Raw genomic sequence first — 23,442 nt, forward strand, 5'->3', positions numbered from 1 at the left:
TCTTTCTTTTTTTTTCTCAACGATCGGACAACCGCAGGGTCATGCCATATTTTCTATTGTAATTCTATATATTACAACTCTTTATTACCTTTGAGTAACGTACGTTTCTTTTTTTTATCATCATCGCGCAAAAGCTAATAAGGGAGTGCTCAGCTTCGATCATGGTAATCATGAACGATGACGGAGGAAATAATAGCAATTGTCAGTGACTGTACAACGATCGGATTGCTACGGCTTTAGAACGTATCCGCGAAAGTCGTCTAAGTAATGCGAACATTTTGTTAATATATTGTAAATACGAATTTGTATATAAATGCGTTTGTAAAGGAAATTAAAAAAAAAAGAGATATGTGCCTTAAAGTAAAGTGTATAGATCGAGTATAAATGGATAATGTCGATATGAGGATAATCGTTTCTCTAATTCGATACCTTAATAAAATAGCATAATATAATAGTGTTATGATTGTTAACATTAAAGCAAGAATTGCTTGAATATTATGATAACAACCGCGAAGTCTATATTTTCCCTAGACTTTTCGTATATTTCTTATAGCGAACGTTTACACAACACAAAAAAAGTGGCGATCACTTCGACAGAACGCTTTCTCTTGTAATTGTAAATAATACCGTTTGTTGTTTTATAACGCGAGGAAGAGAAACCGATGTAATATTTAAATCTCTCCGATATAATAATTAAGAAATAAATTTTGTCTGTTACAATCTTTTTTATCTATATAGGAATGCTTTTTTATTACTGCAGTCCGACAATTGTCCGGTCCTTTTTGGATTATAATATTGTTGTAACAATGCTTTTTTTCGTGGACGAAAAATCTCCTGTATTTTTAATTCATTCTTTTTAATACAAAAAAGTGATATTGTTAAAATAATATTTATAAGAATGTGATTCGTTTCTGTTCAGTATTTTATAATAATAATAACGTGTATTATAACGATATGATTCTTTTTATAAATAGCCATATATATTCCCGCAATGAAAGGAAATTTCTAATTGTCCGAGTCACCTCTTTGTCAATTCTTAATAAATTACGTATCTTTTGCTCGCCTCTTGACAAATCGTATTCAGACATAAAAAATTTTATAATAACATATATTATAACGATATGATTCTTTTTATAGATAGCCACATATATTTCCGCAATGAAATTAAATGAAATTTTCAATTGTCCGAGCCTATACCTCTTTGTCAATTCTTAATAAATTACGTATCTTTTGTTCGCCTCTTGACAAATCGTATTCAGACATAAAAAATTTTATAATAACATATTATAACGATATGATTCTTTTTATAGATAGCTACATATATTCCCGCAATGAAATTAAATGAAATTTTCAATTGTTCGAGCCACCTCTTTATCAATTCTTAATAAATTACTTTTGCTCGCCTCTTGACAAATCGTACTCAGACATACAAAATTTTATAATAATAGTAACATATATTATAACAATATGATTCTTTTAATAGGTAGCCACATATATTTCCGCAATGAAATTAAATGAAATTTTCAATTGTCCGAGCCATCTTTTTGTCAATTCTTTAATAAATTACGTATCTTTTGCTCGCCTCTTGACAAATTATTTTCAGACATAAAAAATTTCATACAAATATAAGAATTGACTCACCATTCGCTGTGCGACACCGCTGCTTTCCGCTATCATGCACGCCCTGTTCGATCGAGTAATACGATGCGGAATACCTCGTCGATTGCTTCAATCCTCGTCTCTCTCTTCCCGTATTCATACAGCGTGATGGATCGGAACTCACTGAAATTATACATCAGCTCAATTAGGTCATTGCTCTTAACGTTAAAGTGTGCGCGCAATGAATTTTCGGTTAAGAAATTCGAAAGCGCGACGTTAATCATCATGCCGTGGCGGACGTGAATACTGACCGTTATCCGCGAATACCGTTAATATCTACAGAAACCGTTTCGATCGTTTCGCGGCAATTTCCCATCTGCCGATGCAACCAGTGCTCGATATTTATTCAATATTTCTGTTTCGCACGGTGTAAGTATATAAAAGAAATGCGTATTTAAAGAGATGAGACAGGGACGAGCGCCAACGCGACATAACCCAACGCGACGCGACGCGATAGACGATTAACTGACAATGAGTAAGAGAAGCGACGATCGCATTCATGCCGAACAATTTAACGTATCCCGACGCACGTCGCCGTCGCTCACCCGATTTCGCACACCCGACGCAAATACGCCCGCGAAATGCAACTCGTTCGCGTAAAAAGAACGCGGGAACGTCTCGTCGCGGCGCGAGAACGCGATGATGTAACGTGAATTGAGCGACGGTTCCATCACGTGACGTCACGTGTGCACTTACTTCTCCCGTCGCGCGCCAAATTCCTTCGCGATTGAAAAAGGCTGTTTCCCTTGCGTCTAAAAATTGTAAAAACTGATTTAACGTACCGTTCTATAAATATGTGGTGATGCAGGTTCTTGCGAAGTTCTTCCGCGATCGAATGCGAGGATGATACTGACTTTAGGAGACAAAGAACAGCGGAAGCGTGCCCGATGATACGTACGTGTTTATTTCTTCAGAGTCGATGCAGTACTGACTGTTCGACTTCTAAATGTCCTTGAACGCTACATAAGAAACCGAAGAAATATATTGGTATGTAAACATTCGAACATATACACACTTATAATAATAACCGATTTATCCTGATATGATTTGAATTGTCCTCTTCTGTTGGTATTTCTTAAGAAATTATATTAAGATTAAATTGTTTCGCTCTTATTTCCCAGTCAATAATATCGCTAATTTAGTCGGAGGCCCGATTAAAGTAGATCATTAAAGATTTACAGAATAATCGAAGAAAATATAAAGTGATCGATCGCGTGATTTTGAACGACTGATTATCATAGAGATAGCTTCGCACGTTTGATATCAAATACGATGGCTTCGCGGACGAATAAATTACAGATTGGAATATTACGTACGGTCTGGAACAAAAAAATAGCGCGATAGTTAATTTTCTGATTTTTTTTTTATATATAATTAAAAGCGCAATATACAGATATCTTCTATTATAATAGCTTCTCGCGATTCAATTCCTTATACGATGAATGCATATCGAGTCTATTATTTCAATAATATTATTGAATAAAATATAAAATAATTTAAAATAAAACAATTTTAAAATATAAAATATGTATAAAAAAGCGATAGAGAAAACATTAGTTAATTCGCGTTCTCACGTCGTGAAAATCAGACGCGACTGTAAGAACGGTCAGTCCGGGATTATCCAATTGACACTGCCTGTCTAATCGCGATTTAGGGATTACGGGATGCGTAAGTGTCCCTTTTTAGCGAATTTATTGCTCGTCGGCATCGCGACGGAGCCGTGGTCCGCTGTCGCTGTCGCGCCGTACGTGGGCACGGCGAACGAGTCTCGTTAGCGACTCGCGCGTAAACACAAACGTAAAAACGCATAATGCGCTTTACGCGAGCACGCGAATCATCAAATCCTCCCCGTTCCGGATCGTACCCCTCCGCCCATCCACGCATACCGCGAGCGCAGACGAAGGTGGCAACGAGTCCCGCGGGGGCACTGAAGTTAACTACCAGATCGATGTCCGACCCCAGTCCACCCTGTCCCCCTCTGTCCCCTTTCCTCCTCCTCGTGAAACCAACCCCCGACACTTCGACGCAATTCGAGCTAGCTGGCGGCGAACCGAGAACTTTGCACGGTTTATGCGACACAACGCGAGCCCGATAATTTCTTCCCGACGGCGAGACGTCTCTCGCTCCGTAAACATGACTGTCACAGCTATGGGATAATGGCTTTAAAAAATTACTCGATGCAATCGCGATCGTTTCATGATGGATAGCGGTAAAAGCCACACGCACGGATAATAAACGAAGAAAAATGCAGTTTCTTTATTTTATAGATATCTTTCAGTGCGTGATTATTCGGGCACAATATAAAATTTGACATTATACTTTGCTTAAAATTAGATAACAGATTATAGGATAAAGCAAGATTAAAGCTAGATTTTATGTCAAATGGTTTTTCAAACGGTATTGAATTTGAATTCATATAAATCGACATTATAGCAATACAGAGAATTGGTAAAAAATTTTGTGTAAAAAGATCATATTTGATAAGAATTCCAAAAATTACAAAAAATGTTCTGCTTTTGATCGCAAATGATCGTCAGTAAATGAAAATAACTTTATCTCATCAAAAGTGTATCGAGAAGCCTCTCATATTTTCTATATGATAGAAATATATTTAAAATATATCTCTCTCAAATACAAAAATATTTTAGATAGATGATAAAATATACAAAGAATGTGTACGATAAATAAATATAAAAATATTTGAAATGAATTATTTTCGAGAATTATTTTGCTCTATCTGTGCCAGAATAATTCGGTTAACAAACAATGCGATGCAAGGTCTCGGATGAATCTGACGATTGCGCCCGACGGAATGAGAAATGAGCGCTGCGGAGAATTAATGGACGTGCTGTGCATAACCGTATCTATGCTCCAATTACCGCTAGTGTCGATTATACGAGGGTTCGATATAATACCTTCGCCGATCGGCGATGTATCATTGTTTTAGCGGAAGAGTAATGCGAAGGGACGTCGCCGCGTATACGATATTAAAACCGACATTGGAATTTTTGCATCGTCGTGTTTTTTCATTACCGCTCGCTTCGAATTTATTTGTCAAGGACGACCGCGGTAAAAAAAAAAGACGTCATCGATTGCTATTTATTCACGCGTCTAGACAGAAAACGGATATCATGAATTAATACATAAAGATTTTTACAATAGCGCACGATATCGTGTCTCATAAAATTCCGTAACCTAGATTGTGACGAGAACGTGATTTTTATTTATTTTCACCCACCGATAGTATTCACCGTAGTGTTTCTGGGTAACGTTATAGTGATTTGATGTTGCATGTTTTATGTATTACGCACGGCATATCGAAGGCAACCGAACCATTAGGTATAGCCGAAAAAAAGACATTCAGATTAAATTTATTCAGCGACAAAGTCACATCGTGCCGACAAAGGCCGCTTGCTGTTCATTCTAAAGCCGCGACACAATAAACAAAAATGAATATAAATTCTGCCTGAAGCGTGTATAGTCTGAAGCATGCTTTATTCATTTATGCTGATAAAGATATTATAATACCGACATTTAACGAAATTATTTATCTCGATAAGAAAATGCGAAGAAAATGAGTTGTGACATATCCCGAAGTGTTCGCAAAATATTTATTACACATTCTCGAGCTAAAATTGTTGAGCTTGTGAAAAAAAAAGATGCGAAGGTTCTACATTTGTGGCACATCTGTCCACCATTGTGCCGCATCGAGGAGAGATAGATCCCCGCCATATTTTTCGGAACGCGAGGAGACTACAAAAGGTTGCAGGGAGGCCTGTCATGATATTCGCGGAACGCACGTGAAACCACGACGTCGAAGATAACGGGATGGAAAACCGGGTGGGATGGGGCGAGATTGGAAGGTGTGTGCATTGGCGTTATCCTTTGGAATCCTCAAGGATTAAATTCTGAAAGGGAAGGACACCCGGTCGGCAACCTGCGCGTAATTGGAGACCCGGAGACACGTAACGCAGGCTTTACGTAGCGTGTTGGAAATTCCTCAGGTCTACGCCAACGTATAGGTACCTTTTTGTTCGTTTCTTGCCTGAAGTCCAGTCGGCCCGAGTCGGAAACACCAAATAGATTTTATGAGGGGGCTATAAACTGCCGGATTCTCGAGTATCGATGGTTCCAAAGGGGCTAATCTGCGGATGAAAACTGTAATAAAACGTTCGCCCTATGTACGTACTTCGGAATCCTTTTGCTCATCCTTGCTTAACGTAGGGTATCTTCCAGGTATCTTCCAGGACTTCTTCTCCCTGACTTCTTCTCTTCATGAAAAACTTGATGCGTTTCGTAGATTTTTTACGCAAATCGATATTTTTATCTCATTTACCGGTGATTAGTATTTAATTTATTTTTCGCTGTCAAATTCTGTCTAAAGATTTTGTCAAATTTCAAGTTGTTAAGAATTTTACAATACGTATCATTTCAATAATATGAAAATATAACGAAAAGAAATTTATTTACCGTTTCAGTTAAATAAAATGCTTGCGTCATGTTGGCAGCTTCTTAAATAGTCAAGTTTGTTGAAAACAGATTTTGTTATGTATTTACTATAGATTTCATCGGTAAAAAGGTAGAATTGACATAGGATCCATTATTTTCTATTCGGCAAGATGCTAGAGCAAAAAGCAAACAAAAACTACTATTAGGTACTATTGGCAAAAAACGAACAATTGTCCGAACAACGCGGTAAAAAATTGACAGCAGAAGAATAAATTCATCAGGTATTGACAGCTAGTGCATTGGCGGCAGAAATCAAACAGATTTGCTATAACTATTTAAATGAAATAATCCATGCAGAGTATATTAAATTATTTAAATAATATTGTCCAATGTTAATTATTTTAATAATTCATATCCAATAATATTTGTTAATTATTTTAATAATTCATATCCAACAATATTATCGCTTTTAATTATTTACATTGATTATATAAAATATTAACTGATGCAATTAATATTTATCATTTTATTAAAATAAAGTACTTAAAATTAATTTGAAATATATTTCGTAAATTTATATTCTCAAGTTTTTAATTTGAGATAATAAAGTATAAGAATAAAATCAATAAATATCAAAATTTATGTTGTATTACAGTACGTTCTATTTCGAAAACCAAATTTCTACTTTAAAAGATATCTGCAGAGAGAAACTCGCAATTTATCATAATATAATTATTATAATATAATTATATAATATCATAATATAATTATTATATTATAATATAATTATAATGTAATATAATATATGTATAGATGGCAGAAAGCCGTCACGTTCGGTTCGTAAAATCATTACATCTCCTGTACACTACCGCCAACTGAGAAAGCGGATATAAACTACGTATTCACATCCACTTCTCAATACTGCTGATAAACAATTTTTGGTGCATATCTATATTCAATGGATAAATATTTTGTATCGTATAATTAATGCAGATTTTTATTTTATTTTTAAAAATTGCAACAGATCATAGATTATACATGTATGATATATTATGTATTATACATATAAAATACATATATATTTACATTAAATTTTGAAGCTATTATGAAAACTTTTTTTTAATAATTTTAAATTAACAAATACTTTACTTTGATGATTATAACTTAATTATAATTTTAGATTTTATGATAAAGATATTTTTAATTTTGAGAGATTACAAACAGAATGTTATAAAAATAAGGCGAAAGAAATCAAATTTTCAATCAAAAGGAATTTACTTGGAATTGCTAGAAGAAAATTTGATTAATTTTAGACACAATGTAGATTCTAGTAATTCTGTGCGTGACAAAATAATATATATAATACACACACGAAGGTATACATGAAAAATAATAACTTCGACTGATTAGTACATACTAGGATATTTATCGGTATTGATCATTTCTATTCTCGATCTTTATAATGACGAAGATGACAACATACACATGGTAACAAGAAATTGTGTATATTTTGTAAAATGATTTAATACAACTCATGTTACAAACGCGAGAAATATTTAGTGATCATTTTACGATCGGCTCTTCCGCATAATGTTCTTAGAACCAACATAAAGAAGTAGAAGAAAAATTAATCAAATTATCTTTATCTAAAATGTGTTTTCACTGTTGCGAAACTTACACAAAAATTATGCTTATACAGGTATATTAAATTTAAAAAAATTAAAGCGAGTATATTAAAATACTAATATTACTTGTAAAAGTTATATGTTTTATAGTGCGTTTATGTTTTAAACGCAAGATGTGTTGCAGCAAATATTCTAGCAGATATCTTTTGTAGTAATACTTCTGTGTTTACGTTTTACAATTACTACGTAATATCTTTCAGGATAACGTCACGATTCGATACGCGTTATTTAGAAATTATTAGAGGCGAAATGAACAATTGAAAAATTATTCGTCTAATCAGTTACTCGAAATGCAAATAATTCTTGAAGAATTCATTCCGATGGATACTAAAAATTTGTTAGGAAAATATGTTCATTTTTACCTCGAATTGCTAAATTGAAATGTTACATTTAAAAATGTTAAAGTTTAAATACCTCATAAACGGGTTAGTCAGTTACATAATCTGCATTTAAAAAGATATGGTTGCATGTTATATTCTTTATTTTTTTTTTTTTTTTATTACAAATGTATACGTATTACATTATATATGGGAAAATCCTGATTAGCTTATTACACAAGTGAAACTATTTCGCAAACGTTGATATGCATTAACTGAGAGAATATACCTATGTAGATTAACGGGAAAATTGTAAATTTTGCGGAATTCTCAGGAACATTGCGCTGACAAGTAAAATCTATAAATACAATATGCAATTTTTGACAGTCTCTAAGAACTTTTAACTGACAGACGTCACAGTTTGACGTGTACTGTAATGTTGCAATGCGAAATGTGTGCACAGTGACGTCAATGAGGAACACAAATACGAAGTAAACCTTTACATTCAAAGTAATAATCACATTCGATAGTAATGTCTGAAATTTTATATAACATTACTGTGTGAAAAATTATCGAACATTTTAAAAAAAGTTCCTTTATTAAAATCGAAATTATTATATCGATTAATCAATTTTATTGATAATGTTGGTACGAAAATTGATAAGTAAAAAAATGATAAAAAGGGCAATATAATATTTTTTAAAAACATAACATTTTAAATTTAATAATTAATGTCTCTTATATTAATTTTTCCCTTGCGAGAGAATGCAATTCAATATTATCTAATGTTTCTTTAGAAAGTTCTTATTAAAAATTATTATATAGTTTATACAAAACGGATGAGCTTGTTGTTTTATTTCTCTTGTATATTTATTGTTAAGCTATTCGAGATATTAGTTATTTGAAATGTTATCTTACATTCTATAATTTTTGTGTTGGAGGCAAACAAGTAAACAGATGTAATTTGCATAATTTGGAGGCGAATCAACATCACGTATGCGAACATCCCAACGAACAAGTTGCAAATCATTAATCTCTTAGTATAGATCATCAAATTTTAAGTAATCCTCTTTCACTGTTTCGAGGAAACAAGGACACCAAAATCTTTTTGGCCAATTATTTATATATATGTATGTATATATATATATATATATGGAATATTTTTAAAAAATATTGCTTGGCGAAATTAAGCATAACTTCAAAATCGTTAAAAATTTTGCTATCATCGCAATAAAATGTATAATTAATAATATTATTATAACTTATATATTAATTTTCTCAAACATTAGATTTAGATTGTTTTCATCAAAACTCTTAATAATAATGGAAAATAGTTTAGTTACAAGATAATCTTCTTCCTTGCCAATATATACATTTCCAACTCGCGTCGCCTTCCTTCTCGTCCGTGCCAGAAATATAACCACGAGCTAATCTATTTCCACTTTTGCAATCGAAAGTCCAGCGAGGTAAAATCTGAACAGGATTAACAATTTTATGTATTCTCGCTTTACTTTCCATAATATTACGTTTAAAATAGAACCAATTATCTTTTTGAAATTAATACTTTCTAATAATTGAGACATTGAACTTTATATAAGAATTTTTTTGGAAAAAAAAAAATAACAATCTACTATTTTACTTTAATGTATTCGCTAAACAAAAATCTGCAATTGCATGAAGAGTCTTCCATTAAAAAGTTCCAAATCCAGCGTGAATGAGATTTCCCGCTTATGCTAACGAGTGTGTAAACGACGAGTTGTATTTTAATGATTTATTCCGTTTTGTTTGCTATTTTTATACTTTTATACTCCTACGGTGAGAGGTATTTCTGTGATGACTGCATCTCTCTGTTTGCTAATTTTTTGTAGTACACATGTAGTACGGCACGTAGCGCGTTCTATCGACGTGTCTGTACGATCTCTGAATTCTTCGGATTACCTATCGTACTCACTCGACATCTATATACGTTAAACATCTTGTTTTTCTTGTTCTTCTCTTCTTCACCGATGCTCGCTGCAAACGAGTTTCGAAGAAATACACACGTTTTCCGTTTTGTACGAAAGACACGCTCAATTATTTCATATTTTCTTTCAAGAGATAAATGCGATCCTTTCTCAACATTTTTAGACTCGAAACGCATACAAAAAGAAAAGAGCAAAATTTGCCCGTTTAAAGCTTGATGTAAAAGAAATATCATAAAGGATGAGGTAGAAAAATCAATGGAAATACTAAAAGTCTTATTTTGTAGACTCTGACGCATCCGGTTTAAAAGGAATACGATTGACTAAAGATTTTAATCTTTTGATTGATCACAAATGACGAAACTGCACTACGGGTGTAGAAGAAGAAGGGCAAGCAAAAAATAAAGAAGAAAAAGGAAAAAAAAATACAAAAGAATTATTGCGTGGTAGTGACTTCTCGAGCGCGCGCTTGCATAATTGGATGGATATGCGCGTCATCGAAAAGCTATACTAATAAGTCTTCGGGTTTGCTTCGATCGCAGTCGCGATGACAAGCAAAGCGACACGCGGAGAGCTGACTCATCGGACGTGCGTCCGCGGATTCCCCAGCCTTCCTCGACAACAGCATCCGACGAGGAGAGGGTGCTCCAGGCGCACTTTTCCTCGTTACGTTCGTCAGCCTGAGACGTTCTGCGCGCGAGATGTTCTGCCACGGACAAGTTGAATGATACGACCCGACTCATGGTCGTCTCGACTGGCGGGTAAACCCCACTACCGCGCACATCATTCGAGCGCTTCTTCGGCGCGGAAACCGTAAACGTGTTTCGGTAGAGAACTGGTCAGTCTTGCGAAGGTTCGACGAGGCCGTGAGAGCGTAGCGTACCAAGGATTAGCACGTTGAACATCCGGTTGTCGCGGCGCGGCGTCTGCCCAGGGACTTCTCGGACCACAGAGAAGCGGAGTGCCGAAAAAAAGTGCCTCGGGGAAAAAATAGAAATTACTAGTAAATTAGTGAATAAGAATATGTGAACAAAGACTGTATTGAAGAGGTATAACTCGACACGCTTTGCTAAAACATGTTCTAACGATTAATTAAAAAATGCAGTGTTCTAATGAAAACATGATAAACGATTGATACCAATAGTAAAAAAAAAGCGATGTAATCAAGTGCAAAGGCGGACAATTATATATGCGGGAGTTACGTCAATTCTTACCAGATTTTAAAATCCATTTAATGAAGTGGTAATTATACGTGATCCCTGCTACTACCGGTTCGACGACTGTTAAACGAATCAAGGTGGAAGGTGAATATGTGCTCAAGATACTCTGATTCGCGCGCAGGTGTCAATTTGCTTTTTGGAATCGTTCTCCTTCTAAGTGTGATCCTGGAAACGTGCCTGGAAACATGATTAAATAAATTATCTGTTTACTATATCTAGAGATATGTTTATTGTATTTTTTTTCTACAAAGTCTGAGGGTGTTGTCCAATAGGAACATCAGCATCGAATTTTTGAGAAAGTGAGTTTTGCCATTAAAATTCCTACTTTTATTGTCTGCTTCTTGATTGAATACATATATCGTATATATTTGCTATCGACCCTCTGTGCTACATCGCTTTGTCACTAACATTCCAAACTTTCTATTTACTAATATGAATGATTTAAGCATTCGTCGTTTCGAGAGCCTCAATATTATATGGATCTACATAAAATTTCTCTTTCCACTTTCGTATTAAGACATCTTTTTCATTTGAAGCTAATTATTTAGCAAGATTATTAACTTTTAATTGTTCAATTCTTGTAACAAAATTGAATGCAATTAGATATTAATCTTTTAAACATAGAACGAATAAAATATCATTTAATTAAAACAGAAATGATTAAAGTAAATGAAATTATAAATAAAAGTGAATAGTCTTTGTACCTCTTCTTGACGTATTGACGTAAGTAAAGCACTTTGAACTTTTAAGGATTATCGAGTAGAAGATAAACAGTAAGTTTAGTAATAGATGCATTTAATGCATACATCAGTTGATTAATCCATTTATTAATCTATTTTATCAAGAAAATAATTTTACATTAATAAAAATTATTATGGTACGAGCAAAATATTATTGGCACGAACAGCTTACGATAACTCAATTATAAATTAAAAAACCGCAGTAGTTTATACAAACATAAATAGATACAAGGATTAGACGGTCTTTATATTGATAACATTTTAACATCCATTAAATTACTTATTACGATACTTGAAAAATTGTTATGTAGCGAAAAAAATGTTATGTAGAAATTTCGTAAAATTTTGATAGAATAAAATGATTTTAAAATTTCAACTGACTGTGAGTGGAGTATTCTCTTTAAGTCATTGTTAAAAGATACACAGCATTCCATTATGTTTGAATACTGACAAGTTTATCATATTCATGACATTCTGCTCAAAACATATTCGACCTTATCTGCACGTTCTAAGTTTGTCATAAGTTTTTCCTTGTTCGAGCGTGGTGAATCGTAATAAATTAGTGTGTAATAAATCATTTCTACTATGTATCGTAATCCTGTTCTCTGATCCTATCTACATATCTACATATCAAAATTTCATGTACGACAAATAGATGTATGGATATTAATTATGTAAATGTAAATTACATAATAGTATTTATGTAAAGCTAAGTGACGATTAATAATAGCTATTTTAAAATCATTAAATACAATTTTTAAAAAGATATTAAAAACAAATTACATTACATTACATTTGTAAACCATTTATGTACTTTGTTAAGTTTGTAACAGAGCCTTACGAGATGGGCAAGATTTGTATCTTGATCGTGTTGCTACCGCAGCTATTTTATACGCTAGTGCAAGGACAGAAATCGCCGTGTCCTGAATACTTCACATATATAATCAAACCGGGAACACAGGAAACGATAGGACAGATCGAAATTCGGTCCCCGCCAAAAATAAGTCAACTCCATTTGCGAGTGATCTTAAATGTCCCCGCTGAGTTACCCTCGGTGAGTATCCTTTTCTATATTATTAATAATGAAAAAAGTGAAGTTTACATATGTATTTTTGTAGAATTACCAAAATGTAATTTTTACAAAAATGATTAGAGGAAAGTCGCCGATACTGATATAGATCTTCTAAAGATCGAGATACCCCCTTATTTCTCGAAAACTATACATTGCACTTTATTAATACTGGTAAAAGCATGATTACATTTTCATATGAGATTTGTTATTTGACAGCACTCTCTATATATATTTACATAAACATAGTAAACAAAAATAGTTTAATCATCGATGCTTTTCAGACATACGTCGGTCGACTGAAATTGGCACGATCAAAAGAGGAAGCTGCTCGAGATGTTCAAGCGGGCAGGAATTTGTTGTATCATGTTGAGTTTCCCTTACGTCAACCGATTCCGACATTGTCCGGGATATGGTTCAATGGTCAAAAATATTGCTCGGGTCCCGATTGTGAGTACCGTAGGTATTTGCTTGAAAGACAATACATTATTTAAGCAATATATGTTCGAGGAAACAAGAACAAAATCACGGACATTCATTGTTTTCAGTCGCAAATTAATTATTATTTTATATCTGATTATGCATAATTTACCGATAAAGTTAAGTTGGAAGATATAAAACTCTCATTAAAACACTCAGTATTCTTACTCTAAAAAAAACGCGCGGTTTAAATGGCATCGTCGTGTTTTGTTTCAGCAAGAGAAAGTATCGTAACTACTATCACGTTGGAACATAATTTTTATCTGGTAAACACGCTCTCACAAAACTCCCAACCATTGATCGATAGCATTGATTCAGATGAATCACATCGTTCGAGACCGACACAGAAACGTCATCAGAGTCCTCCGGAGACACCCAGCACTGTTGCTCCTTCTCGGTTTGGCGGCAACATATTTTTAAATAAATTCGCGACGCAATCAGTCCCACAATCGATCCCACAATCAGTCCCACAATCGGCCCCACAATCAATTCCACAGCCAGTCCCACAATATTCTAATTCCAACCAATTCCTGCAGGGGCCCAATGCCACGGCACAAACAGTATACGATACACTGTACAATAATAATAATAATAATAACAATAACAACAACAATATATACAGAAATCCGACCCCAGTCCCACAACCTAATAACAATAACAACAACAATATATACAGACATCCGACCCCAGCCCGACCAGTCCCACAATCTAATAACAATAACAACAACAATATATACAGAAATCCGACCCCGGCCCGACCAGTCCTACAACCTAATAATAATAATAATAATAATAATAACAATAATAATAATAATATATACATAAATCCAACCTCGGTCCGACCAGTCCTACACCCTAATAATTATAATGATAATAACAATAATAACAACGAATGCGGTATCAGCAGCCTCGTTGGAAGCACAAATCGTTTGATCTCTAATGGACAGAAGACATTGCCTGGCCAATGGCCGTGGCTGGCGGCACTCTTTATCGTTAAAACGGTAGAATATGAATTTCAGTGCGGTGGTTCCATTCTGACAAATAGACATATTCTAACAGGTATGTTAAAAAAAATTGTTTATTACTCTCTATACTCTACCTTATTAGATTATTAGAAAATGTTTTTCATATATATATATATATTTTTTTTTTTATAGCGGCGCACTGCTTGAAGATAAGCTCGTTTAATAATGACACCATACCTTCTAATGTGTTGGTGGTGGCCTTGGGGCGATATAAATTGTACGAGTGGCGTGAGGAGGGAAGCGTGAACCGGGAAGTCGCAAGATACGTTATCCATCACGATTACGTGCACAAGGACACCGGCGACTCCGATCTAGCGATTTTGTACCTCAGGACGTCCGTCGAGTTTGGTCCTTTCATCAAGCCTATTTGCTTGTGGACCGGTTCAACCGATCTTCGGCACGTCATCACTAAAGTGGGATACGTCGTGGGATGGGGCAAAGACGAAGAGGGCCATCGTTACACCGAGGAACCGCAAATGGCGATGATGCCGATAGTCGGTCTGGTAAGAACTTGCACGAAAGCCGATTTTCCGTTCTCCGTGAATTTTGCCTTGGAAGAAAATGCTCAGAGGCTTTTTGCATTGTTAATGTGATACTCCATTTAATTTTGCTACGTTTGCCCAGTTTAACATGTACAATATTATTATTCGCTGCATATATATAATATAATGGACAGATTTATCAGAAATAATTGCACACCTAAAATGACAAATGTTTGTAAATCGATAAATGCAATCATTGATCACGCGGTAAGGATGCACTTTCAAATTTTCGTGAATGTTGTTGAAGTAACATAATTTTATACAATTCCGAGACGCTGACAATATCGCGGAAGCGTCGAGCCAGCGGATTTCGCGCTACCGCTGTACCAAGTAAAATCAAATTCATGCAAATAATGAAAAGCCATCGTTGTTGGATGAATTACAGCTGGACTGTCACTGGAGCGACCAGCATTTTGTCAATCTCACCTCAAACCGCACCTTTTGTGCCGGTATGCGAGACAGGAGCGGTCCTTGTAACGGCGACAGCGGGGGCGGGCTGGTGCTTTACGATCCTACCTCGAATCGTTATCGGTTACGCGGCGTCGTTTCGCGATCGCTGCTCGGCAGTGAACCATTGTGCGATCTCAGGAAGTACACCGTCTTTGTCGACGTGGCCAAATACCTACCCTGGATTCAAGAGCAGATCTCCACGTATTGATAGTTTCTCGCCTTAGAACGCAAGATGTACTGGTAGACAAGCTTTTTAGATAAAGTCTATCCGAAGTCACGGCATTTATATATTATATGACGACGTAAAGATTAAAGTTACGAGTTTGACTCTTCACGGTGATTCCTCTTATCGTAATGCATTTATCACGACAATAAAGCGAAATATATAAAGTACGTAATATTAATGTAACTCTAACATACCTATCACTGTGGATTTATTAATAATTTAGAATAAATCATATCATGACACGATGTTATAATAATATATGTGCTTATTCCGTCATATATTACTTAATTTATTAAACGCCTTATCAACGTTTTATATTATAAAGAATCAATTATAATTCATTATAAAATTCATTATAAAAAATAGAAAGATATCGACGATTCTACTCATGACTAGAAATACATATATTAAATAGAAATCTATTAAATATAATTTTAACGATTTAAGTTTTGCCTGTCTAATATGTATAAAAATATTATTTAATCTTGTAAAATTGAACTACAAAGTTAAACTATGATTATGTGTACACTCTTTTTATACAGTACAGATTATTTTTTTATATTATTTTATTATGTGTACTATTTTATGTCTTAAAAAATATTTAGATGTGTTAATAAAAATTGATTCTTTTTTTTAATATACGCGTTATTTTTTGTAACCTTGTTATCTTTTTTAGGATGTTATAAGTAATAATCAGGCGAGAAAGACTAAAAGAAAGGAATATTGAATCTCAATTCACATCGCTTCATGACAAGGTCACGATTTAACGGCAAATCCTTAAACGACTTCAAAAATAGTTGTTTTCTACTTAAAATTAGATTTCGCTAAATTTTTGCCGACTCAAATGGAATGCTCAAAATTTATGTTATACTTATATCATTAAATTTTTACGCAACTTCGAGTAATCTAAATCCTATATTTTTCTTTGTACATCGGCATTATCCGCTGTCTTCGACTTATGAGGATTCCTAATTTTTGTCTTCTTACACGGAAAGAACGATTTTGCTGAATTCAGATCTGAAAATAATTTTTGTTATGCAATCAAAATAATTTTATTGAAAAGTCAAAAATACTTATCATTTTTTACTTTTCAACAAAATTATTTTGATTATTTAACAAGAATTATTTTCAGATCTGTGTTTAGAAAAATTTTTAGACTTTCCAGCAAAATCGTTCTTTCCGTGCACGTAATATCATGTAGGAAAAAAGATTTTCCCAGAAATATCTTATTTTCTCTGCAATTATCAGCCTAATGGCTTTAGCACACTATAATCAAATGACTATTTAGCTTTGCCGATATTTTCAACCAAAAGCTATGCGTTCATTGAATATCGTGTACGCGACAAACATCGCATTAGCATGTCGGAGCCGTAAGATGTTCTCCGCGCGCTGCTGTAGATAAATGGAATAATACAACTCGATTCATGATTACCTCGCGACGTCGCTGCCCCACTACACATCTCCGGCGCGGAAACGTGTTTCGAAGAGATAATGAACTGATCAGTCTGTGATTTAATAAAGATTCAACAAGATGTTGAAAGTGTAGTTCCAAGATTTAACACAAATATCTGAAGCCGATTGCTGTTGAATTTCACTGGGAATTTCGGACCATCGAGAAACGCTTTAGAGTGCTTCGCCGGAATGCCTCAAAAGTGCCTCGAGAATAAATAGGAATAAATAATAAATAAGTAAGTAAGAATATACATAAACGCGGAGGATATATTAAAGAAATATAATTCGAAACGCTTGAAAAACATTCTGGATCGATAGCAAGATGCTAGTATTCCAATAAAACTAAAAGATAACGATATCAATATTCGACAATATAGAGATATAAGTCGAATAATAAAAGTAAAGGTAGACAGTTATATAAAAGAGTCCACGTTGATTCTCATTCATACTTGAAGGTCATTAATGGAGCAGTGATTATATATAATTTGTTACTGACGATCCGACTACTAAAAATCAAAGTGCAAAATGAATTATTCGTCGAATGTTCACCGAATGTGCAGGACATACTTTAATTCGTTCGCAAATCATTTTATGGATTTTTCTACGTGTGTAAATGTCATCGATTAAATAAAGAAATAAAACTAGCAATTAAAAAACACGATTCCTTCGAAACGTGAGTCTTATTGTTCAATTCGTGATTGGCATTCGCATTTGAATAAATTTTATCTTTACATTTTCTGCTTGAAGCTAATTGTTTGTCGAAATTTAATTAAATTTGAATAACTCAAATTTTTTAAAAGAATTGAATACACAATTAGATTGATCAATCTTTTAAAAGCAGATTGAAATATTGTAATTGTCGTTAAAACAGAAATCTTTATGTCACCAGAAAAATGAAGTGCAGTAAAAGCAAATGTTATCTTCACTGACCTTTGTGACATATCGGTAGTGGATGAAGCATTTAATTTCTCAACTAGCAAGGGTTATCTCGAGTAGAACGTACACAGAATTTACTAACAGTATTGTAATAAGATTTAATGCACGTAGAAGTTTTTTAATCCAATTTAATCTATCTTACTAAAAAAGTAATTTTGCATTAACAAAAAATTATTGTGTTATGAACAAAATATTGTTGATGCGAACAGCTATCTGACAAACGATACTTACAATTAGCTATAATCGAATTAAAGATATAGAAATAGATACGTGCAAACAAGATTAAGAGCGGAAACCTGTAAATCTTAAGACCTACAACCAAACATATCATAACAGGTACTCTAAAAGATTGAAGAAAAAAAAAAGTTTGATATTATTAATAGTAAAATTATTAGAATGTGCACCTCGAAAATATCGTTGAATTATTATTTAGATAGGTTTTCCGAGACACAGAGATTATTCAAAAATGTATTTCATGCATGTAATCTTCTTTTTACACCGGCGCATTGCTTGAAGTTATCCAGCATAGACATACCTCTCAACCTGTTAGTGGTGGCCCTGGGACGATTTAATTTGCGCCAGTGACGTCAGAGGGGAACCGTGAATCGGGAAGTCGCAAGCTACAGGATTCATCCCGATTACACGCACGATGATTCCGGCGGCTCCGATCTGGCGATTTTGACTCTCAGAACGCCCATCGAGTACAATCAGCTTATCAGACCTATTTGCTTGTGGCCGGCCGATTCAACTGATCTTAATGACATCGTCATTAGGATGGGATACGTTGCGGGATGGGGCCAAGACGAACTGGGTAATGCTTACACCTTGGAACCACGAATGGCGAGGGTGCCAATCGTGAGTCAGGTAAGAAACGCAAAAAGTGAATTAATTTTTCGTTTTGTGTCCTTCGATACTCCCATTTGATTTCGCTACGTTTACAATTACATAATTAATTGCTTGCTATGACAAGGTAATATTAATAACAAGATTTGTTGTACATATCTGTAATAAATGGATTTGTTGATGCATGCCAATTAATATTGATAAGCGCGATTGATCACGCAAAAAAAAACACGAATTTTCGCGTGAATGTTCTTAATAACACAATTTCGAGATACTCATTATAACGTTGTCAGGAAACGTCAAATCGGCGTCGAATCATTGTAAGAACCAAGTATTGCAAATAGTGATAATTTGTGCAAATTACAGGTGATTTGTCTCCAGAGCCAAGTTTTTATCGCTCTCACCTCGGATCGCACCCTTTGCGCCGGTTTGCGAGACCAGAGTGGCCCGTGCAACGGTGACAGCGGGACCGGACTGGTGCTTTATAATATCACAGGTCATTATCAATTACGCGGTATCGTTTCGCGCTCGATGACTAACGGTGATTATTTGTGCGATCTTAAGAAGTACATAGTCTACATCGACGTGGCTAAATATATTCCCTGGATTCAAGAGCAGATCTGTACTAAGTAACGCTGATTTCTCGCTGCAAAGAACAAAATGTGCTGATCGGCAAGTTTTTGTAGATTTATTTAAAGTAACATCATTTATATTTATATATATGAAAATTTAAGTTACGAGGTTGCTTTTTTGTTTTTATGATTCCTTTACCGTGATGAAATTATTAAAACGTTAATATTAAAATTTGTTAAAGTATATATGTGGATAAATATAATTATTTACTTTTATTAACAACTGAGAATAAAGCATATATGTGTTTTTGTTGTGACACATGTTATAATGTATTGTATACATTATAATGCGTATATTAATATATACTTATAATATCCTGCCATATTATATGTAACGTTATTCTTAATTCATTTTACATTCTGAAACATTATGAAAAGTACAAAAAATATAGCCCGCAACTCTGCTCATGATTTATAGATATACTAAATATATGCAGTATATTATAATTCTAGTAATTTATGTATTTCTACCTGTTTAATATGTGTAAAATATTGTTTAAGCTTATAAAATTAAACTACAAAGATACTTGCATACTCCTTTTACACCGTATATTGCTTTGTAAAATCTTAAAAAAGATTTAGAAGTACACACACTAATAAAAATTAAGTTTTTTAGAAACGCATGCGTCTCATTATTCTTTTCTAATATATTACAAATAATAATCGGACGAGAACGACTAACAGAAAGAAATGTTGAAATTGCAGTCCACAGAGATTCGTGACAGAATCATGATTTAATGCTGCCTACATCCGTAATCACGAATTTTTATACCGTTCCCGATTGCTGTACTCAATTCGCGCTATCGCACCTGTACGCTTTAATAAAAGTCATTTACAATCGCGCACGTACAACAGATTCAAACAATACTTTTTACATATGCCTTCAACATCGTCGACAGTACGATCGAATCAGCTCTCGGCACGAAGAATGTGGCTCTACTACGGTATACTGACCTATCTATTCGGATTTCTCCTTGCAAAATCGTTCGACGATGCCGGGAGATATTCCTCGTTTTTGGAAAGAAAACTGACGTTAAAATTAAAAACGGCAGCACGGCTGAAGCACAATCTCGGAAAAGTTCTTCACGAGTTGCCAGTAAGTTTTGCTTTTCGAAAAACAGTAGGTCTAACAATAAGAGGTTGTCTTTGTGGAAGAAGTCTGGAAGGAGATCCAGGATTGCGATGCTGGAGATGCATTTTTGAGATAAGTTAACAGAACAAATATACATATAATTAAGTCCCATCTAATCGTGAAGCTTGTATGGTCCTAGTGTTCATCTCGATAATTTTCACCTAATATATAATAAGTAATGTCAACTTTTACTATTCTTATTGTTTTTAAATAATTGCATTTGAGAGTTTTGTCATATTTTGTGTAAGTACAAAATTTATGTCAAAATTTGCGCTCTCCACTCACTTTTGGTTCACTTTTGGTTACAGATACAGAGTTACGAGATGCACCACTCCGTAAAGATCGTCGAGGATTATTTAAAAAACGGCGGTTCGCTGCTCGAATGCCTCGATGTCTTACCTTCTGTAACGTACGCGCCCATCGCGGAGCAGATAGACAGTATTCTTGGGTCCATGGAGAATCACTTGCCCGTGTACCTGCTGCCGGTGATATCCTTGATACGGCGATCGCTGTCGGAAGGTCTTTTGGACGTCAATGAGATCTACAGACCCACTTTTGGACCGCCGAAGGCTGACCCGCTGGAGAAGATCACTGCGAGAGAGGTGAAGGAAGCGGCCTCGCCTCTGACCTACCGCGCGCCAGTCAAGGACCTCGGAGGACCCTGGCCGAAGATCGTCGGCGAGACGGCGACTTTGATCCACGACCAAGTCATCCCTCCGCGTTCTCAGCTGATCGCTTATATACTGGCGAATCTACGGATACCGGACGCGACGGCGGAGGTGAGAGAATCGGTCGTGCTTCTCGTCGAGCATCTGCAAACGCGCGGCAAGCGCGAATTGACCGGCTTCAGCGTGTCCTCCGATCCGTACGCGCTGGTCGCCAACGCCGTCGCGAGTCTACCCCTGCAGAACGAGATGTTGACAGCCGCCAACGTGTTGCTGCCATTCTTGCGTGGGCCCTCGGAGTGTCGAGGATCCGCCGAATTCGCCGATTTCTTTCAGAACGACGTTCTGAACTACACTCTGCTGATATCTCGGGATAGGACGATCTCCAAGTCGAAAGACGGCATCGCGTTTCTGTCTACGATCCAGCAGAACAATACGGATGTACGGGATGTCATAGAGCAATTCTCGCCCTTCGAGTACACGCTCTGGAAAGATCTGTTGCTGGCTTTCGTCAGCCAGCTCAGGCGTCAGCAGACTCATCGGGGCGAAATGTCGAACGTCATAGACAGCGTCTACGGTGAGCTGATTTTGAAAAATGGCCGAAAGCGTTGGCAACTTCTGAGGAATTCCATTATTGCCGCACCGCTTCTCTCCGCGATAGCCAGAAGAGAGAACTCCGTCAGGATTCGAAGACTCCTTATTGACGTGGCTACGGACCGAACGGTGAAGCCGGAAGTCTGGCAGAAGGCACTTGCTTTCGCTTCTTCGGAGAACATCAGCGGGCCGATGAACGCCGCGCTGAAAACGCTGAAGGCTCTGCTAACTTCGGGTCTTCTTCCGTACGGCGTTCTGTCGATGAATGTCGCCGAGCTGATAACCACGTTCGGCAACAGAATCGATCAAGGCCAGGCCGAATGCGCCAGTCGACTGGAAACGTACTTGGCTAATTTTACTCAAGTGGAAATCGAAAGCGGGAGAAAGATGGCGATCGGCGACGTCGACGTCAAGGATCTTCTTCAGGCTTTGCCGAACTTAGACATCTACACGGACGAATACAGAATCTTGGAGAGCTTTCTGTCGCACGACGACTTGGAGAAGAAGATAGGGCAAGTTGATTTGAATGCCCATCCCACCAGGGGTAGATTGCTAGCTCAGTTGTTGCAGATGATAGAACGTGCCGGCGGTGTCGACGATAATCTACGTCGTTTAGCCGAACAATTTGCTGACAATGTGGCTTACCATGGCTACGGCGCTGGTGCTTTGTCGTACCGTAGTTAGTACGATAATGAACACATTTTTGCGCTCTTTCGATCGAGTAAATTATACTTGATAATTGCATCGTTCTCGTTTAGAACAGATATTCAAGTATTTGTATTGGTTTATTAATAAAATCTGATTGCAAAAGATTCTCAAAAATAGAAAAATATTCAAAAAAATTATTTTAGTTGTCTTTTCCATCTAAATTAATCCAGATTAAATATATTTCGTAAATTTATTATTTACCATTAAATATTATTTGTGTTTTTGCAAACTTGTTGCATATATATCTTTAATATTGCAATGCTACATAACGTTGCATTGAAAAAAAATTATTTATTAATTGAACACACAATTAAATATATTCCATATATTAAAAAAAAGTATTGAAGGTTTTGTCAAATAATAATATATAATAAGAAGAATTTTAAAATAGCTGAAAAGCTTAATTAACTAAAGATTTTAGTTCTTTGATTAATCACAGATGACGAAAAAAGAATACATTACGGACGCTGATTAAATGTGGGTGAAAATAAAAAAAGTTCAAAAATAAAGAAAAAATGAAAGAGAAAAAAGAACAGTTATTATGTAACAGATTTTTCTTCCCATAAACAAATATACGTACGTCATCAAAAGAATATATTAATAAGTCTGCTATAGTCGCGGTGATGGTGACACGTGGAACCGGTTGACTTATTAAAT

General features: G+C 35.3%; 4 protein-coding genes across 8 annotated transcripts in view; 3 read left to right on the forward strand and 1 right to left on the reverse strand.

Annotated features, from left to right (window-relative positions):
• Positions 1-2,637, reverse strand: part of LOC105452989 — a 67,812-nt gene extending 65,175 nt beyond the window's left edge. The window contains exons 1-2 of one of the 2 annotated variants that reach the window (XM_011694609.1): positions 2,442-2,637; positions 1,642-1,782 (exon numbers count right to left, since the gene is read on the reverse strand). The gene's annotated coding sequence lies outside the window, so the exon portion shown is untranslated. Of the gene's footprint in view, positions 1-1,641; positions 1,783-1,910; positions 2,300-2,441 lie in introns of those variants that run through there. The other variant, XM_011694608.1, reaches the window with a different exon arrangement.
• A 7,730-nt stretch (positions 2,638-10,367) lies between these two features.
• On the forward strand, positions 10,368-16,099 carry LOC105452990 (transmembrane protease serine 11B-like protein). 4 transcript variants are annotated; one of them, XM_011694613.1, is made up of 7 exons: positions 10,372-11,590; positions 12,855-13,085; positions 13,385-13,559; positions 13,797-14,179; positions 14,228-14,639; positions 14,738-15,108; positions 15,533-16,099. In XM_011694613.1, the coding sequence occupies exons 2-7, from the start codon at positions 12,876-12,878 to the stop codon at positions 15,803-15,805; spliced, it is 1,824 nt and encodes a 607-aa protein (XP_011692915.1). In that variant the 5' UTR covers positions 10,372-11,590; positions 12,855-12,875; the 3' UTR covers positions 15,806-16,099. The 4 variants fall into 4 exon arrangements, with proteins under 4 accessions (XP_011692913.1, XP_011692915.1, XP_011692912.1 ...); XM_011694611.1 differs by having other exon boundaries at positions 10,368-11,590; positions 12,865-13,085; positions 13,797-14,639; XM_011694610.1 differs by having other exon boundaries at positions 13,797-14,639.
• A 2,697-nt stretch (positions 16,100-18,796) lies between these two features.
• Positions 18,797-19,761, forward strand: LOC105453031 (serine protease gd-like; the record flags this gene model as incomplete). Its single annotated transcript, XM_011694687.1, has 2 exons — positions 18,797-19,075; positions 19,421-19,761. Coding segments are annotated over 2 exons (546 nt in total), but the record flags the coding sequence as incomplete, so codon positions are not given.
• A 68-nt stretch (positions 19,762-19,829) lies between these two features.
• Positions 19,830-22,919, forward strand: LOC105452991. Its single transcript, XM_011694614.1, has 2 exons — positions 19,830-20,782; positions 21,127-22,919. Exons 1-2 carry the CDS (start codon positions 20,564-20,566, stop codon positions 22,759-22,761), a joined length of 1,854 nt encoding a protein of 617 aa, XP_011692916.1. The 5' UTR covers positions 19,830-20,563; the 3' UTR covers positions 22,762-22,919.
• Positions 22,920-23,442: the final 523 nt, after the last annotated feature.

This window comes from Wasmannia auropunctata, unplaced genomic scaffold, assembly GCF_000956235.1.
Source record: "Wasmannia auropunctata unplaced genomic scaffold, wasmannia.A_1.0 LD336023.1, whole genome shotgun sequence".
NCBI classification, from domain to species: Eukaryota; Metazoa; Arthropoda; class Insecta; order Hymenoptera; family Formicidae; genus Wasmannia; species Wasmannia auropunctata.

Excerpts from the sequence above, each read along its gene's own strand:
- LOC105452990 (XM_011694611.1), top strand. The coding sequence starts at position 12,876 with ATGGGCAAGATTTGTATCTTGATCGTGTTGCTACCGCAGCTATTTTAT. Across the intron at positions 13,560-13,796 it reads GGGTCCCGATTGTGAGTACC|CAAGAGAAAGTATCGTAACT; the intron begins GTAGGTATTTGC and ends GTTTTGTTTCAG. Across the intron at positions 15,109-15,532 it reads TGATGCCGATAGTCGGTCTG|CTGGACTGTCACTGGAGCGA; the intron begins GTAAGAACTTGC and ends GATGAATTACAG.
- LOC105452991 (XM_011694614.1), top strand. The coding sequence starts at position 20,564 with ATGCCTTCAACATCGTCGACAGTACGATCGAATCAGCTCTCGGCACGA. Across the intron at positions 20,783-21,126 it reads AAGTTCTTCACGAGTTGCCA|ATACAGAGTTACGAGATGCA; the intron begins GTAAGTTTTGCT and ends TTTTGGTTACAG.